Genomic DNA, 16872 nt, shown 5'->3' on the forward strand with positions numbered 1-16872 from the left:
CCTATGTTATATTTTCTGTTGATAGAGAGTCCCAGTAAGTTGCAGAGAACCTCACTAAGTTACTGAGGCTGGTCTCAAACCTGCAGTCCTCCTGTCTCCGCCTCTCAAGTACTAGGATCATAGGCATGCGCCACCACGCCTGGCATGTTTTACGTTTTCAAGTCTCGTGTTGTATTCTCTCGGAGCCCTGTCTGTCTTAGTGTCCTTAGTGTTCATGCAGCTATCCCTGCAGAGAAGCCACCCGGCAGTCCTTGGGTCTGATTACCATACGTTCATTTTTAGGCAAAAGAGATGCAAGTCCAGCCACAGGGAACAAAGTACAGGCAGCACTTTGCATGTCTTTACGGGATGGAAATTGGGTTCTGTAGTGTCAGTAGTGGTGAGAGAGGAAAAGGCACGTGTACCATCTCCAGGAGGCATGGTTCTGCCTCCTTCTGCTTTTCATTTCTTTCTAATTTGGAAAATATGGAACTAGAAACTGACTCTGGGCCAAGATGATTCTCAAGTGATTTTTCTCTTCCCTGTCAGTGCCGAGCCCAGCCCTCTCTTTGGCTCAATGAGAGCCCTGCATCTTCCGGCAGAGACACAAGTCAAGCATCCTCTGCCACCTCAGAGTCTCTTCTCTGCTGATTCTCTGAAGCCTTTCCTGGGATTGATAAAACCATCATAGCCAGAGAAAGTTATTAACACTCAGCTTTCTATAAATAGACTCACTAGCTTGTCCGTGATTAAGAATTGTTTTTGAAAACTTGAGTGTTGCTCAGAGTTGTGGCACATGCCTATAATCCTAGTTCTTGGGAGGCTGAGACAAGAGAATTGCAGGTTCAAGGATAGCCTCAGCAAGTAGTGAGACTCTCATCAGCCTAGCAAGACCTTGTTTCTAAGATAAAATATGGCAGGGGATAGGTGTACCTTGGAGGTAGAATGCCCTGGGACTCCATCCCCAGTACCACAAGAAAACAAAAGCAAACTTGAGTGTTATAAAATTGGCATCCTAATTTTCTATACAAGCACCGTGATCATGCTCTTTTAACATTTGATTTTGGGGTTTTGTTTGTTGTAGAACTTATGATTGAACCCCAGGGCATTCTATCTATGAGCTATACTCCCAGCCCTATTTTATTTATTTACTGGGAAAGATTCTCACTAGTAGTTGAGGCTGTCCTCAAGCCTGCAATACTCCTGTCTCAGCCTCTCGAGGACTGGGATTACAGGTCTGCGCCACTGTGACCAGCTTTGTTTGAGTTATGTTCATTTTCTTCTGTGGTAGCACGATTACTTTAAGAAAGATGGAAGACCGTGGTTTCATGCTGGCACCGCGCCTGGAGAGGGACTGCGCCAGAGCAGCACTTCTGTGGATGTCATTAAGCTTGGGGTTGTGGTGAGCTCTCTGCTCTGCTGTGTGCCAGGAGCTTTTACCTACCTTCTCTGCCCATGACGCTCTGCTAGATGGGGCCCTCTATTCAGATAGAGAATTGCATTCTATTGCAGAAACAGTATTATTCATACTTAGGTGTAACTGTAGACGTGCTCGGTGGTACTACATTTTGTGTAACATTAGGTATTTAGGTTGACTTTTATGAGCTATTAACCTGAGAGCCTTATTATATTGGTGGGGAACTGTATTATAAATTTAATACTTAAAAATGGAGCATGACCAACTTAAGGTTCTAAGACTGTGTTTTTACTTAAAAGACTAATATAAGTGCTTTGCTTATGCCTTCCTGTGGATTATCTTCAAACTCCAGATCAGTTTGTTTTTAGTGATAGTCTCTATTGATGTGGGATTGGATTCAGAATTTTCTTGACCTCACTGAGAAATGTGGCCAAGGATGGAACCCTGGAAGGTCCTGGAGCCCTCGGTCCCCACCCGAGCAGTTGTAGAGCCAGGTTCCTGAGGTGTGTATCCTTGAGTGGCACTCCTTTTTCTTAGACTTCTACAATTCTGTCATGAAGCTAGTGGGCATATTTTAATCTACTTTAACTGTAGAGGCTGTGTCCAGACAGTGGAGCATGTTCCATAGATTGGGAGGTCATGCCAGCTCAAAATGCCTCCAACTTATACCCCAGCTCTTTTTTATTTTATTTTATTTTATTTATTTATTTATTTTGCAGGTCTGGAGCTAGAACCTAGGGACACTTGACCTCCGAGCTACACCCACTGCCTTATTTTTTGTTCTTTATTTTGAAACCGGGTCTCACTGAGTACCTGAGGCCTCACTAAGTACCTGAGGCTGTCCGCAAATTGCGATCCTCCGGTCTTAGCCTCCCAAATGCTGAGATGACAAGCGTGCACCACCACGCCCGGCTTTTTATTTTATTTTAAAACAGGATCTTTCTGGGTTCCTGAGAATTTCACTACGTTGCTGAGGTTGGTCTTGAATCTGCAATCCTCCTTTCTCAGCCTCCTGAGTGCTGGGATTAAAGACACACACCACCACTCTTGGCCAGACAAACCTCTCATGCATTCTGACAGTGTTTATGAAGTAACTGTTCACTGGGCACCAGAAAAGAACTTGACATGGACTCTGCCCTCAAGAAATCATGGTGGGAAAAAGAGAGAGACAAGTAGGACAGTATGCCAGCACTGTCCTGTTCCTCAGAAGATACCTCACTGGGCACAGCAGCATCCCTGGGAAGAGGGTGATTAGCTCACTCCACAGAGGGTCTTAGCACTTCTCAAGTTTAGTTACCCAGCCCTTGGGTTTTAGCACCTCAAACCTGGAAGAATGTTTCTGATTTTTACCAAACTACTTAAGATTAGCATGAAGAACAGTAGAAGGTAAAAAGGGTTCTTCCTATCAGGGTGTCCCAGTGGGTTAGACAGTTTAGTTCGCAGTGCTGGGCCTGGAACCCAGGGCCTTACTTGCCAAGCACGCACTACCACTGAGCTACACCACGGTCTCAGGTAGTCACCAACTCTCTTCTCATGCCATCCAGGCTTATTTTCCTGTTTCTCTGCATTTTTTGCAGTGAAGCTTCTCATCACACCTTCGCTGGCTGTACTTCGTTGTTGCACTTCAGGAGTGTTACACCTTCTAGGAGCCCCAAAGTAGAATAAGCACTGTGGAATCCTCAGTTTACACTAGATATTTTCCTTTCTCCTGTTGGTAAACTTTGGTCTCAGAAAGCACGAGTACCAGCTTCTATGGTCCTGTCCTGCCCGGGACACTCATGCCGTCCATAGGGAGTGAGACAGAGAAGTCTCAAACAGGTAGCTTCTACTGACAAAATAAGGGGCCACATTGGATGTCCAATGGGTCCAGTTATAGGAGCAAGTGCCTATATAACTGCTTCTTAGAAAACAAAACTAAAGGGACACGGATGTCAGATGTTTGGGGAGGAGAGCATAGAGACTTGGTATCGGGTTAGGTTGTCATTAAAGGAACAGACATTTTGACTAAAATTATTCCTGCTCTTCACTGTTTTGATGGGTTTCAAGAGAAAAATTTAAGTAGCTGAGGCTGGCTTCGAACCTACGTGATATTCCTGACTCAGCCTCCCAAGTACTGGGATTACAAGCATTCGCCACTACACCCAGCTTCAAGAGAAAAATTTAAATAGGACGGACTATAAACACCAGTTTTGCCAGGTGTGGTAGTACACAACTGTAATCCCAGTACTTGGGAGGCAAGACAGGAGGATCGCAGGTCTGTGGCCAGCCTCGGCTACTTAGTGAGGCTCTCCACAATTTAGATTGTTTCAAAATTAAAACTAAAAAAAGAAAAAAAATAAGAGCTGGGGGTGTAGCTAAAAGGTAGATGGCTGTGCATTCAATCCTCAGTACCACAGAAGAAAACAAAAAACAAAGTACCAGTTTTCACTCATTAAAGGATTGCCGTAAATTTATATGTCTTCATGTTAGAAACACCCATTTTTGCCTCATAAGATTTCAGATGCAATGCTGGGGGTGTAGTACTTGCTGAGGATTCTTGCGTACCATGTGTTAGGCCCTGTGTTCAATCCCCACCTACACATAAAGAAGATTTTAGTTGCATCACCCAAAATATTTTCTCTTTTGCCTTCTCCAGGTTGTTTTGTTGGTTTATTGAGGTTATCTTAATCATTATGTTCAGATGAAACTTCCTGGTTGTGATTATTTCTAGGTCAGATTACCACTGGATTTGCCAAGGACTAAGAAACCAATAACACTTTTGTTTAAACTGTTAACAAACACTTCTGAATAAATTTTGCTAGTGTCATTATTCTAGATGGTTGCTGAGTTATCAGAAACTAGAATCATTACTTGATAATTGTATTTGTTCAGTGCAACTGTGTCCAGCTGTGTTTGGGCTCTTGACCTTTGCCTCTGCTTTCTTCTGTCCCTGAGATTTAAATGCTATCTCTGACTCCCAGAACTTTTCTCCTTTCCAGTATTTACCTAGATTTCTCCTGGCACCCTGTAGGTCTCTCCATCAGCAATTTCCTGTTCCTTAACAGAACCTTCTTTGTGCTCTGACCGTATCTCTTACTTCTTTGGGTGCATGGGTTCAGTTTCGATTCCTGGCTACATGCTTCCCATACCTATGCTTGGCAACACCCATTTTCTCAAGTCCCCTCTATCTCCACTCAGAGGACTTCCCCCTCGTCGCAGTTTACCTCCTAGGCAGCCGAAGAGCTCTCCACTGGCTAGCAAGGTGACGGTGGGCAGCTCTTTGCCCCTCCTTTGCTCACGTACACCACTGTGTTTTCAGTTCTGTTTATGCCAGTGTACTGGTATTGTAGTCAGTCATGTAATTCAATTAACTAATATGCAGGTAAAACAGGCGTGAGAAGAGGGGACCATTGTATAAAAACGAAGGTGAATGCTCTGGGAGGGTTCACTACTTATAAAGGAAAGGAAGTAGAATTAGGATTTTTATTTTAAGCTAGAAGACTGGAGGGGGAGGGGTCCTAGCAGTCTAAAGGATTCCACACCTCCTGTTTCACCGGAGTCTGAGTGCTCCTTTACAGAAACTGGAAGTTGTAAATGATGTGTATTGAGTGTGTTTTATGAAATAATGGCATAGAACTCTACTCAGCAAAAGAGATCTCCTTTGCCCTAATTTGCAGGTTTGGTTTTTTTTATAGCAGATGATGGTGGACTTATGTTTTGCAGGGGTGGTGGGGGTCCCAAAGGTCATGATAACCGTGTCTTCATTGCTTGAGCTGTCACTTGAAGGCTGTCCTGGGAGTTTGTGAAGGTGAGGAAGCCGTGGGTCTCCGCCTGCCACCGACCGCCCCTTTCTCCGTTCTCTTCCTTGCAGCTAGCTGTAGTCGTCTGTCCAGGGAGGCAAGCATGGTTCCATTTTCGTCTCGGTCCTCTCTTCAAGCTTTGGCATCACTGCTGGTCTTTTCTTTGTGCCATGGTTTTTCCAGTCACCCCTGAGTTTTCACAAGTATTTCCCTTTGTAGCTTTATCAAGACAGACTCAGGAGCACTATTCTCCCTCCCATTACCCTTGCTTGATAATCAATTAGTTATAAAATCCTTGGGTCATATTTTCTCTACCTGAGAATTTTGTAGATATTCCTCCTTTTTCTGCCAACAGTAAATGTTTTCTCTCTTTAATTTTTTTTTTTTTTTTTTTTTTTGGTGATGGTACTAGGGATTGAACCTTGGGGCATTGTGCCTCTGAGCTGTACTCCTAGGCCTATTTTATTTTTTATTTGGAAACGGTCTCACTAACTTGCTAAGAGCCTTGCTAAGTTGCTGCTATTGGCTTTGAACCTGCACGCCTCCTGTCTCAATCTCCCAAGGACTGGGATTACAGGCTTGTGCTATTACACCTGGCACAAAATATTTTGTTATTTATTTTCTTTTTTTGTACTGGGGATTGAACCCAGAGGGCATTCTACCTCTGAGCTACATCCCTAGCCCTATTTTTTATTCTTTATTTTGAAACAAGAAGGTCTCATTAAGTTGCAGAGGGTCTCACTAAGTAGCTGAGGCTGGCCACAATCCTCCTGTCTTCAATCCTTCTGTCTTAGCCTCCCAAGTACTAGGATTACAAGTGTGCGCCACCATGCCTGGCTCTCCCCAACACCCCCTTTTTTAGTGGTGCTGGGGATTGAATCCAGGGGCATTCTACCTCTGAGCTACACCCCTAGCCCATTTTTTTATTCTTTATTTTGAAACAGGGTCTCACTAAGTTGCAGAGCGCCTCCCTAAGTAGCTGAGGCTGTCCATGAACCGCAATCCTTCTGTCCGGAATTATAAGCATGCACCACCATACCTGACTTCATTTGGTTTTCTTGTTTCTTTTATTTTATGGTTATATATTTATATAAATCCCTTGAAGATTTCTCTTTTTTTTTGTGTGTGTGTGATACTGAAGATTGAACCCAGGAGCATTTTACATTTGAACTATACTCTCAACCCTATTTTACTTTTTGTTTTGAAATAGGGTCTCTGTAAGTTGCTGAAAGCCTCACTAAGTTGCTGAGGCTGGCTTTGAACCTGTGATCCTCCTGTCTCAGCTTCCCAAATACTGGGATTACAAGTGTGCACCACCATGCCTGGTTCAAACTCCTCTTTTATAATCATCTTTTTTTTTTTTTTTTTTTTGGTGGTACTGGGGTTCCTGGAAACCCTTCTACCTCCGGGCTACACTCCCAGACCTATTTTATATTTTATTTGGAAACAGGGTCTCTTAAGCCAGCAAGGCTGGCTTTGAACCAGTGCGATCCTCCTGTCTCCGCCTCCCAAGTGCGGGGATTACAAGCATGTGCCACCATGCTCGGCTATAATCATTTTTAAACAGGTTAGTCTTTCAGGGTCCAGCTGTTTTAGGATTCTTGGTCGGGGATGTGCCAAGGCTGTGTTCCAGACTGGTTGCATTGTTCCCATGACTTAGGGTTCTGGGTGAGTTCATTTACTCTTTATCTCTGTCCATCCAATAAAGAGACATCCATGAGTATTTCCACCATGCAAAGACTTCCTTCTTTGTTACCACGGAGACCTGCTCTATGAGGCAAATACAGCTTGTTTGTGTGGTTTCTCATATGGCCCCAACTCCAGGTCCAAGGAAGTTCCTGCCGTCCACAAACAAGGAATTTGTTTGGGACCAGAGGATGTGTGTTTTGCCCCAGGAAGTGTATTTTTGTAGGCCTGTCTGAGGTCCTAGCTCCCTGTCTTCCCTGCAGCATCCTCTCCTCCTTCTGTGAAGCAGAGGAGATGCTTCTGTGCCTGACACTTTTTTCACCTGTTTTAAGGTCTATAATTTGCATTATTTTCTAGTTTTATTGGAACTGAAGTTTGTATTTTTGCTTCTTTTTGAAAATACTAACTTTATGGTGCAATGTACATATTTGGAGTTTTAACTTTTTTTCTGTTAACTCACCACTGGGCTCCACGACATCATATATTATGCCATTTATTTATTTTAGGTGCTAGGGATTGGACCCAGGGCATTGTGCCTCCAAGCTATATCCCTAGCATTCTTTTTATTTGTTCCTTTGAAACAGGGTCTCACTAAGAACCAAGGCTGGCCTTGAACCTACAATCCTCCTGTCTCAGCCTCCCAAATACTGGGATCACAGGTGTGCATCACTGCTCCCCACTATATTAGCCCTTTAATTACATCTGCTCCATGAACCCTCCATCACCACATTGTCATCCATACACGCTGTCCTTAAGGTCCAGGTAATATGCTACTCAGCGGTGTGGAAATCCTTGCACTCATCCGGTCAGCTTGGCCCTGGCGTCACTCTAGGCCTTGGTGATACAGCATGGGGGTTCATACAGGGACATTAACACAGCAAAGAGAAGTTGCCGATTTTTCCATAAGGATGAGGGCTAGGGATAAAGAGAGTTGGAGGTATAGTTTGGGACTCCAAGGAAATGTGATGTAAAGGGCAGAATGAGCTCTGTAGTCGGGCAGGCCTAGATTCAGCATTCAGACCTGCTGCGGAGGTGCCTGGCCCTGCAACAGTTCTATTGACTTTTCCTTCATATGAAATGAAGGTTACTTTTCTACATTGGGTGAGTGTTGTAAAATTAGAATAAGTAAAAAAAGAAAAAGAAAAAATACTAAAAGTACTAGAATAGAGACCTATTTCTGTCTTTTTGAAGTTATGATAATATATATAACAAAGTTTACCATCTTCATCATTTTTAATTTTTTTTTGGGGGGGGCAGGTCTGGGGATGGAGCCCAGGGGCATTCAACCTCCGAGCTACACCCCCTGTCCTATTTTTTAATTCTTTATCTTGAAACAGGGTCTCACTGAGTTGTGGAGGGCCTCCCTAAGTAGCTGAGGCTGTTCGTGAACCGTGATCCTACAGTCCCAGCCTCCCGAATGCTGGGATTACAAGCGTGCGCCACCACGCCCTGCTCATTTTTAATTTTATATAGCTCATTAGCATTAAGTACGATGTGAATACATTAGTGTACAGCCATCACCACTATCCATCTCCAGAGATCATCATATTACAAAACCAAAACTCATTGTGTGTGGTGGCTGAGACAGAAGGACCCAGGTTCAAAGCCAGCCTCAGCAACGTGGCGAGGCTCTCAGCAACCTAGTGGGACCCTGTTTCCAAAGAAGAAATAGAATTGGGCTGGGTATTTGGCTTGGAGGTAGAATGCCTCTGGGATCAATTCCCAGTACCAAAATAAAAACAACAACAACAACAAACAAAAACAGCCCCCAAGACTACACACATTAAACAACAATCACTACTTCTTTCTCCCCCAAGATGCTGGCATCCGCCATTCTTCTTTTTGTCTACATGAGTTTGACCAAGTGTGCCCTCTAAGTGTAAATCTGTAGTATTTGTCTTTTGTGTCTGACTTCACCTAGCACAGTACCTTCAGAGTTCACTCATGTGGTTGCATGTGTTAAGATTTCCTTTTGAAGGCTGAATAATATTCCGTTATATTCATATTCCACTCATCTCTTAATGGATACTTAGGTTGCTTCCCTCCTTTGGCTGCTGTGAATATTGCTGCAGCAACCATGGGTGTACAAGTGTCTCTGAGTTCCCGCTCTCGGTACTTTGGCTATATACCCAGAAATGGAATTACTGAATCATATAGTAATTCTGTTTTGAATTTTCTGAGGAACTGCCATATAGTTCATATCTCCAGAGGACTTTATATTCTTGATGAGGAAGTATAAACAGTGAGGTTCTCTGGGAATTTATTTGAAAACTGGTCTTAAGTTAACATTTTGCAAATCAACAAAATAGGGAATTTCACCATTAAATCTCCATTTTCATATAGGTAGTTAATAAATCATATTAGGTAAAATTTAGAGTGCCTCATGAGTGTGTCTGTAGAGGGAGGGATGGTTGATAAGACTCAGTGTGAAGACATACATAGGGTGAGTCTGGGAGACGCTTGGCAGTGCCTGGAGGCGTTGGGCTGGCATAGCTGCAGGGGTGCTGCTGGCATCTTTGGGGTAGACCAGGAACACACTGCAGTGCACAGGGCAGCCCATCAGAGAATATGGGGCTCAAAATGCCACTCTTGCCCACACAGGGAGCCCTGCTGTGGACCAAAACTTCCATCCCCTCCAGACCCAGTCGCTCCCATTCCTGTCCACCCACCAGCTGAATCACTTCTTCGCAGCCTCCCACCTGACACACACACACACACACACACACACACACACACACACACACCCCGCTTCTCCAATCTCAGCCCTCGGGCTCCTCACACTGCCTCTGCAAGGCTCCAGTCTCTCAGCCATTGCACTCTTCCTTCTCTTATCTCCCGTGGACTATTTCAGTAATGTGGTACAGCCGGGCGTGGTGGCGCACGCCTGTAATCCCTGCGCTTGGGCGGCTGAGACAGGAGGATCGCACGGGTTCGAAGCCAGCCTCAGCTACTTGGTGAGGCTCTCAGCAACTTAGTGAGACCCTGTTTCCAAATAAAATAGAAAATAGGTCTGGGAGTAGAGCCCGGAGGTAGAAAGCCTCTGGGTTCCACCCCCAGTACCAACCAACAAACAAACAAACAAAAATAATGTGGTACTTAGTCAACAATAGGTGATACTTGCTATCCTTCCAACTTGACTGAAAGTACCTGAAAGGCCATTTTGATGTATGTATGTATGTATGTATGTGTGTGTGTATGTATGTATATATGTATGTATGTATGTATTGTGTGTGTGGTACTGGAGATTAAACCCAGGGGCTTTCTACCTCACAGCTCAACCTCCAACCCTTTTTTCTTCCTCCCTCCCTCCCTCTCTCCCTCCTTCCCTCCCTCCATCCTTTCTTTTCCTTTCCTTTCCTGTACTGGGGATTGAACCCCAGGGGCATTCTGCCTCTGAGCTACAACCCCAGCCTGATTTTTTATCCTTTATTTTGAAACTAAGTTGTGGAGGGCCTCACTAAGTAGCTGAAGCTGTCTTACAATTCTTACCTAAATTGTAAGACAGGGAAGGAGCACATGTGTACAGGAACGGGTTCTCTTTTGCTCTGATCACTTCCCTCCAACAGAGAATATGTCTGAAGGTGTCTGGGAGACATTGCATTTCATTTGCTTGGAAATGAAATAGCTGGGCCTGCTGAATGCAGCCAGTGTCGATGATACTATTGATATTAAAAACTCTCCCTCCTTATGTAAGCCCAGCATGTGTCAGGCATCAGCCAAGGTGCTTTACGCGCTGGTTTTCTCACCCAGTCTTTGCTGTAGTTCTGGAGGGAAGTTGAAGCGCTGAAAGGATGATTTGCCCAGGGCGCCAGCTAAGAAACAGTGGAGCTGAGGCGGGCGGGGCGGCGCACTCCTGTAATGTAGCTACTTGGAGGCTGAGGCAGGAAGATCACACGTGCAAGGTCAGCCTGGGCAACTTAGTAAAGCAGTTTCTCAAAATAATGTAAAAGCAGCTGGGCGTGGTGACACATGCTTGTAATCCCAGCATTTGGGGGGCTGAGATAGGAGGATCGTGGTTCACAGACAGCCTCAGCTACTTAGGCCCTTTGCAACTCAGTGAGACCGTGTTTCAAAATAAAAAGAATAAAATAGGGCTGGGGGTGTAGCTTGGAGGTAGAATGCCCCTGGGTTCCATCCCCAGTACAGCAAAAAAAAAAAAAAAAAAAAAAAGTAAAAGGTCTAGGGGTATAGTTTATTGATAGAATGCTTACCTGTTAGCATATACAAGATCCTAGCTTCAATCCCCAGTATAAAAAAAAAGAAGGAAAAAAATTGAGTGGAACTGAAATTTAAACAAGACTTAACTCCAGAGCCACCACGTCACAGCCTTGGGAGTACCAGGCACCTCTGCCACCGCTGGCACAGCGGCATGCAGGGACGGGAGCGACCCCTGGGTGTCACTGGAAGGAGGCTGCACAGGGGCTTGCAGGTCCGCGCTGGTGGCAGCACCCTGCAGCGTGCTCTGACCGTGCCTCTGCTTCCCCTCTAGGTACACTACATCCTCCAGGAGGTGGTGATGGGCGGGATGGTGCTGGAAACGAACATGAACGAGATCGTGGCTCAGATCGAAGCTCAGAACAGGCTGGAGAAGTCAGAGGTGAGCCAGCTGCCCACCCTTGCCCTCTCTGGGTAGAGATGCTGCAGGGCGAGGAGGTGCATCAGCGTGCTGTGGACCTTAGCAAGGGTTCATGCTCACCTTTCTTGAGTTCAGCAAAACTGATTGAGTTGAAGGTCAGCCGCGAGAACTGAACAGGGGAGAGTTGCAGTCTCAGGCCTTGAGGCTACAGGCGTGAATGAAGAGGCAGATGGGAGAGGATGGCACAAGCTCTGGCCTGGGGTGGTGGCTGTTTGTGGTTTGTAATTCCTCCTCTCCAAGCCGCATGCGCGCTGGGGGACCCAGAAGCCCCTTCTGCAGTTCCACCGTGGTTTTCTAGTTCGTGCGCTTTCTGAGCCTCATGCCCAACAGCCGTTTCTCATGGTGTCTCTCAACTCGCAGAGTCGCTGGTCTCCACTTCCAGTTAGTAGTCTTTTTACAAAAGGCCACAGTAGAGTTGGGGCCGAGTGTGTGAAATACCATTCCCCATCTGCCCTCACTGGGTGCTGGGCTGGATATAGACTCTCACGATAAAGTCAGTCCTGTCCCCTGAGAGCTTCCATCTCCTTCCTGGGCCTCACCAGGGAGCAGCAGTTAGAGGCTGACACCTCACGCGAGCAGAGACACCAGAGCAGAGCCTCTTAATTACGAGCGCATCTTTGAGAGTGTCTGGGCTTTGTGCAACGGAACCTGATCTCGCGGGACCCGGAATGCGTCTTAGTATGAGGACTGGCAGTCCTGCTGCAGAAGTGTTTGCAGACCGCCGCCCTGGGGCAGCCAGAGTTCTTTGAGAAACGAAGCCAGGCAGCTTCCAGGAATAGGGAGTGAGTCAGAGGCGAGGGGTTTGGAAACCAGAGGAAGCAGAGACTTGCTGGGTGAGGGTGAGAGCCCAGTGCGTATCCTGAAGGCAGTCAACAAGGAAAAAGGATTTGAAACAAGGAAAAAGTCAACAAGGAAAAAGGATTTAAAAGTCACCAGCTCCCCCCCCCCACACACACACTGGGAGTGAACCTGGAGGCTCGACGCAGCCGTCCCTGTGTCTGCTGCCCCCTCCTGTGTGCCGCCTCCCAGCTGCTCACCACACGGCTTGTCCACAGCCCACCCTTTCCTAGCCCAAAAGTTGTGATGTTCTTCTTCCTTTTAAGAATTTCCTTGCGACTTTGCATGTGTCTGTAAGATAGCCTGCCCCTCCCTCTATCGCTCTGTCTCTCTCTCTTTCGTACTGGAGATTGAACCCTGCGGCCTTCTACCTCTGGGCTACACCCCAGGCCTAATTTTTTATTTTTATTTTTTAAAGGGGTTCTTTTTCTTGTCTTTTTGGAACCGGAGATCGAACCCAGAGCACCACACCTGCAAAGCAGGCACTTTGCCACTGAGCTACATCCCAGCCCCTTTATTTTTTTATTTTGAAACAGGGTCTCACCAAGTTCTGAGGGTCTCACTAAATTGCTGAGGCTAGCTTCGAATCTGCAACCCTCCACTCTTATTTTCCCAAGAACTGGGACTGCAGGCCTGTGTCGTCAGGCCTGGCTCAAGAAACCAAATGTGGTGGTGCATACCTGTAATTCCAGTACTTGTTAGGCTGAACCTGGAGGGTTGCAGGTTGGAGGCCAGCCTCAGCAACTTGAGCAAAACTCTCAGGAACTTAGACCTTGTTTCCAAATAAAAAAAGCCGGGCGTGGTGGGGTACACTTGTAATAATCCCAGTGCTTGGGAGGCTGAGACAGGAGGATTGCACAGGTTCAAAGCCAGCCTCAGCTACTGAGTGAGGCTCTCAGCAACTTAGTGAGACCCTGTTTCCAAATAAAGTATAAAATAGGTCTGAAAGTATAGCCCAGAGGTAGAAAAGCCCCTGGCTTCCACCCATAGTACCACAAAAAATAAATAAAATAGGCCTGGGAGTATAGCTCAGAGAAAGAAAGTCCCTGGGTTCAATCCCCAGTACCAAAAAGAAAAAGGTACTACTCCCATATTTCCCGTCTCGTGGACACACAGTCTCAGGTTGTCCCAGCGAGCATCTGCTGAGCACCCACCGAGGGCCAGGTACCGTCACGCTGGCACTCAGACCATCTCAGACACAGCCCACCTTTGAGGAACTTGCAGTCTAATGAGAACACAGGCTTTGGGCCAGCCCTCTACTGAACCCCAGCTACCCTAAGGATTGTTTTTGTTGGCCACCTTTGCAGAATAAGGAGGAAAAGTTTAAACTTTTTATTTGTGTGTGTGTGTGTGTGTGTGTGTGGTACCAGGGGCATTCTACCTCCAAACTACACCTTCAGCCCTATTTTTTTAAATTTGAAGTGGAGTCTCACTGAGTTGCAAAGGGCCTCACTAAGTAACTGAGACTGTCCTCAAGCCGTAACTCTTCTGTCTCAGACTCCCAAATGCTGGGATTACAAGTGTGCGCCACCACGCCCGGCGTTAAAGCGTCTGTCGTGTGTGCTGCCTGGCAGTGTTCTCCCTCATCCCTTTGTTTGAAAGCATTAAGTGGTGACATGGAGCCTGGTCTCTTACTCGCCTCTCGCTTCTCCTCAGGGTGGCCTTTCCGCAGCCCCCGCACGGGCCGTGTCCGCCGTGAAGAACATCAACCTGCCCGAGATCCCTCGGAACATCAACATCGGCGATCTCAACATCAAAGTCCCCAACCTGTCCCAGTTTGTCTGAGGGTGAGGGCTGGGCTGCACTCAAGTTCTTGAGACCAGCCAAGTCAGTCGAGTGTGGAAACAGATCCCATTTTGAGCCTTAGAAGTACCGCCTCAGGACCTGGAACCTTCCTGGCTGGGAGGGCCGCCAACATGAGTCGGGCGCCCTGCGCGGGGTGCTCGGCCCTCGCGCGGCAGTCATGCTGTCCCCACGCCGGTGGCCTGTGGGTGTGAGCGGCCCTGCCTTCCTCAGCCAAGCCAGCTGCACCTCACTTCCCGCATACACCTCTCCCGGGGACCAGGGACTGGAAAAGGACCCGGCCTCCAGGTGTGGGCATGTGTGAGTGGGGGCGTGGGAGGGTTCACAGGAACCACCGCCACCTGCCGGCTCCTCTGGGGTCCCTGCACCCGGAACCCTTGATTAGCCACATTGTTTGCTCACCACCTCCTGAAGGATACTTCCCCACTGGCAGAGTCCCGGTTCTGTTCTCACAGGTGACTGTGTAGGACACAGTCCAAGTCCTAAGCCTGGTGCATGCCCCACACATCACTGCATGCTAGAGGGGTCCCCCTGCAGGGGGCGGCCCTGTGTGGAGAAGGCGGGAGCCGCCAGAGCGTGGCACCTCCCAGAGCCATGACTTCCTGAGATTAAAACAGATCCCTCCTGGGAGCGAAGGCTCAGTGCCGTGTTGTGTGCGTGATGAGCCCCGTCAGCGGGAGCCACAGAGGCAGCTTGAGAGCTTTGGCCGGGCCGGGGTGCTGGAGACCCATAAGTATTTACATGTCGTTAAGAGGGTTTCTTCTGTGCCGCCTTGGAGCTCCAGCTGCTGCTCAGGGTGGGCCTCTCAGCCACACACTGCCGTAGCCGTGTCTCAGGGGTGGCAGTGTGCTGCCATGGTCCAGAGCCCCCACTGCATCGAGGCAGAGGTCTCAGGCCCAGGCGGGTGCTGGCGCAGCTCTGGGGCGGGCACACCAAGACGGAGTGTCAGGGCCACGCTGTCGTTCATCTCTGAATGTGTGCCCCTGCTGCCCGCAGCCTCTCACCCTCTCCCTCTCAGCATCTCTGCAGGAGCCTCAGAAGGCAGGGCCTTTGGGGGGGGTCCCAGCATGACTCATTGGTGTGATGCCAGAACCCCTGGCAATAGTCTCTTGAAGGATTTAACTTATTTTTTAGTAAACATTTCGACACATTTATATCCCTTTCACAACATGAGAATAAAAGAAGGAAACTAATGTTACCGCAAGGCAGCATGAGCAGGCTCCTTCAGTCACCCTTACAGGACGTGCTTGTTTTACAGGTAAAAAGGTCCACTCAGGTTGAGACCCGCTGTAGGTGATGGGGCCAAGGTTTGAGCCTGACAACTTGCCTGACGCCAAAGTCCTTTTGTCCCTCGCTGCTAAGGTGGCTTCTCCCAACTTTATCTTTGTAATCAGGAAACTGAGTCTCGGTGGGATTAAGCAGTGTCTCACAACTGACAGGCAGGCATGGTTCTGACTGAGCTGCGGAGGTCTCTGCCCTCCATGTGACTGCCAGGGCTGAGGCGCAGAGTGTTAGGTGTCCTGGTGAGGGCCACAGAGCCAGAACCAGCTCCCTGCTCTGCGCTTACCTTGCTCTGCGGCCGAGTGTGTTACTGCAAGATAGTCACGTGCACTGGATTGCCCAGGGTAGTCTCGGCTTCAAATGTTTTGCCCAAAAGAATCCCATGATTCCCAAAAACCATTGCTTGGCTCTGTGGGTTCAAAGGTGAGCATCTGGGCAGCTGCCCTCACACTACTGCTTAAAATGGCATAAAGCTCTGACCTGGTTTCTACTTTGAAACTCATTCCTCTAGACAAGCCACAATATTCATTAAATGCTCCAGGTCCCCCGCAAATCCAGCGAGCTTTCTCATTTCCTATCACAAAGCCATAACATCTTTATCCCCCCAAAATAGGTAAATAGAAAATTCTTCTTGGCTTTCTATTTTTGGAAAAAAAAATTTGATCTTGTAGCTAAGAGGTATCAGTTATGAAAATAGGGGTTAGGTTTATACTCACTGGTGGAGTCCTTGGCCCTGGATGCTTAGCTAGGGATTTTCTAAGGTGGTATAGATACTGGGTTTTCTGTGCTCACTGCCACTAATGAAAATCTGAAGTTCTTTCAGGATGCAGATTCTAAGTGCCTGGTTAGAGTCAGGCTCAGTTCTAGGCCCTGAAGACTGAGAGGGAAGCAAGGCCCTGTGCAGGGTTGGCTCTGGGCATCTGAAGGAGTGCGCAGGCTCCAGGGACAGGGGAGCCTGACATGCAGCCCAGAGCTAAGGAGGCCATAGAAGTGACTGACAGTAGAACATCCAAAGGAAAACAGTTCATCCCGGCCCTGGCTGACCACATCATGCTGCCGGGGCCATACCCTGAACAAGCCCGCCTTCCTCCAGGCCTGGCGTGGCCTTGCATGGCGCACAGGGTGTCAGAGTTCCCACAAGTGTCATTTATTCAGGCTCTGCTACAGTCAGAGCCAGCCCTACCACCAGGAAAGAGCAGGGGAATGTGGATAAAACTAGGCTCCTAGCGAGATCTTACGTGGTGGCCCCGTCTGTGGTTGAGGTTTCCTGAGTATGACTCTCTGTCTGTGGCTTCCCAAATAAGACGCAGCAGTGATTGACACGTGAAAATAGCGAGCAGGGGAGGCTAAGGCAGGAGGATCGTAAGAGGCGACCCGGCGGCTTAGCAAGATCCTGTCCCAAAATAAAAAGGACCAGAGCATGGCTCGGTTGCAGAGCACCCCAGGCTCAAGCC

At 47.6% G+C, this 16872-nt stretch overlaps 1 protein-coding gene across 1 annotated transcript in view; it reads left to right on the plus strand.

The window, feature by feature from the left end:
* The window catches only part of LOC308261263 (AP-3 complex subunit sigma-2), a gene marked incomplete at both ends in the record, with an annotated part of 54066 nt that extends 39947 nt beyond the window's left edge, over nt 1–14119 (plus strand). Inside the window, 2 exons of the mRNA XM_080693063.1 lie at nt 11351–11458; nt 13991–14119. Of these exons, the coding sequence (XP_080549189.1) occupies nt 11351–11458; nt 13991–14119 (237 nt within the window). The remainder of the gene's footprint in view (nt 1–11350; nt 11459–13990) is intronic.
* Between the last annotated feature and the right edge of the window lie 2753 nt (nt 14120–16872).

The sequence above is a fragment of the Muscardinus avellanarius genome (genome assembly GCF_963383645.1).
Source record: "Muscardinus avellanarius genome assembly, chromosome: 3".
Classification (NCBI taxonomy): Eukaryota; Metazoa; Chordata; class Mammalia; order Rodentia; family Gliridae; genus Muscardinus; species Muscardinus avellanarius.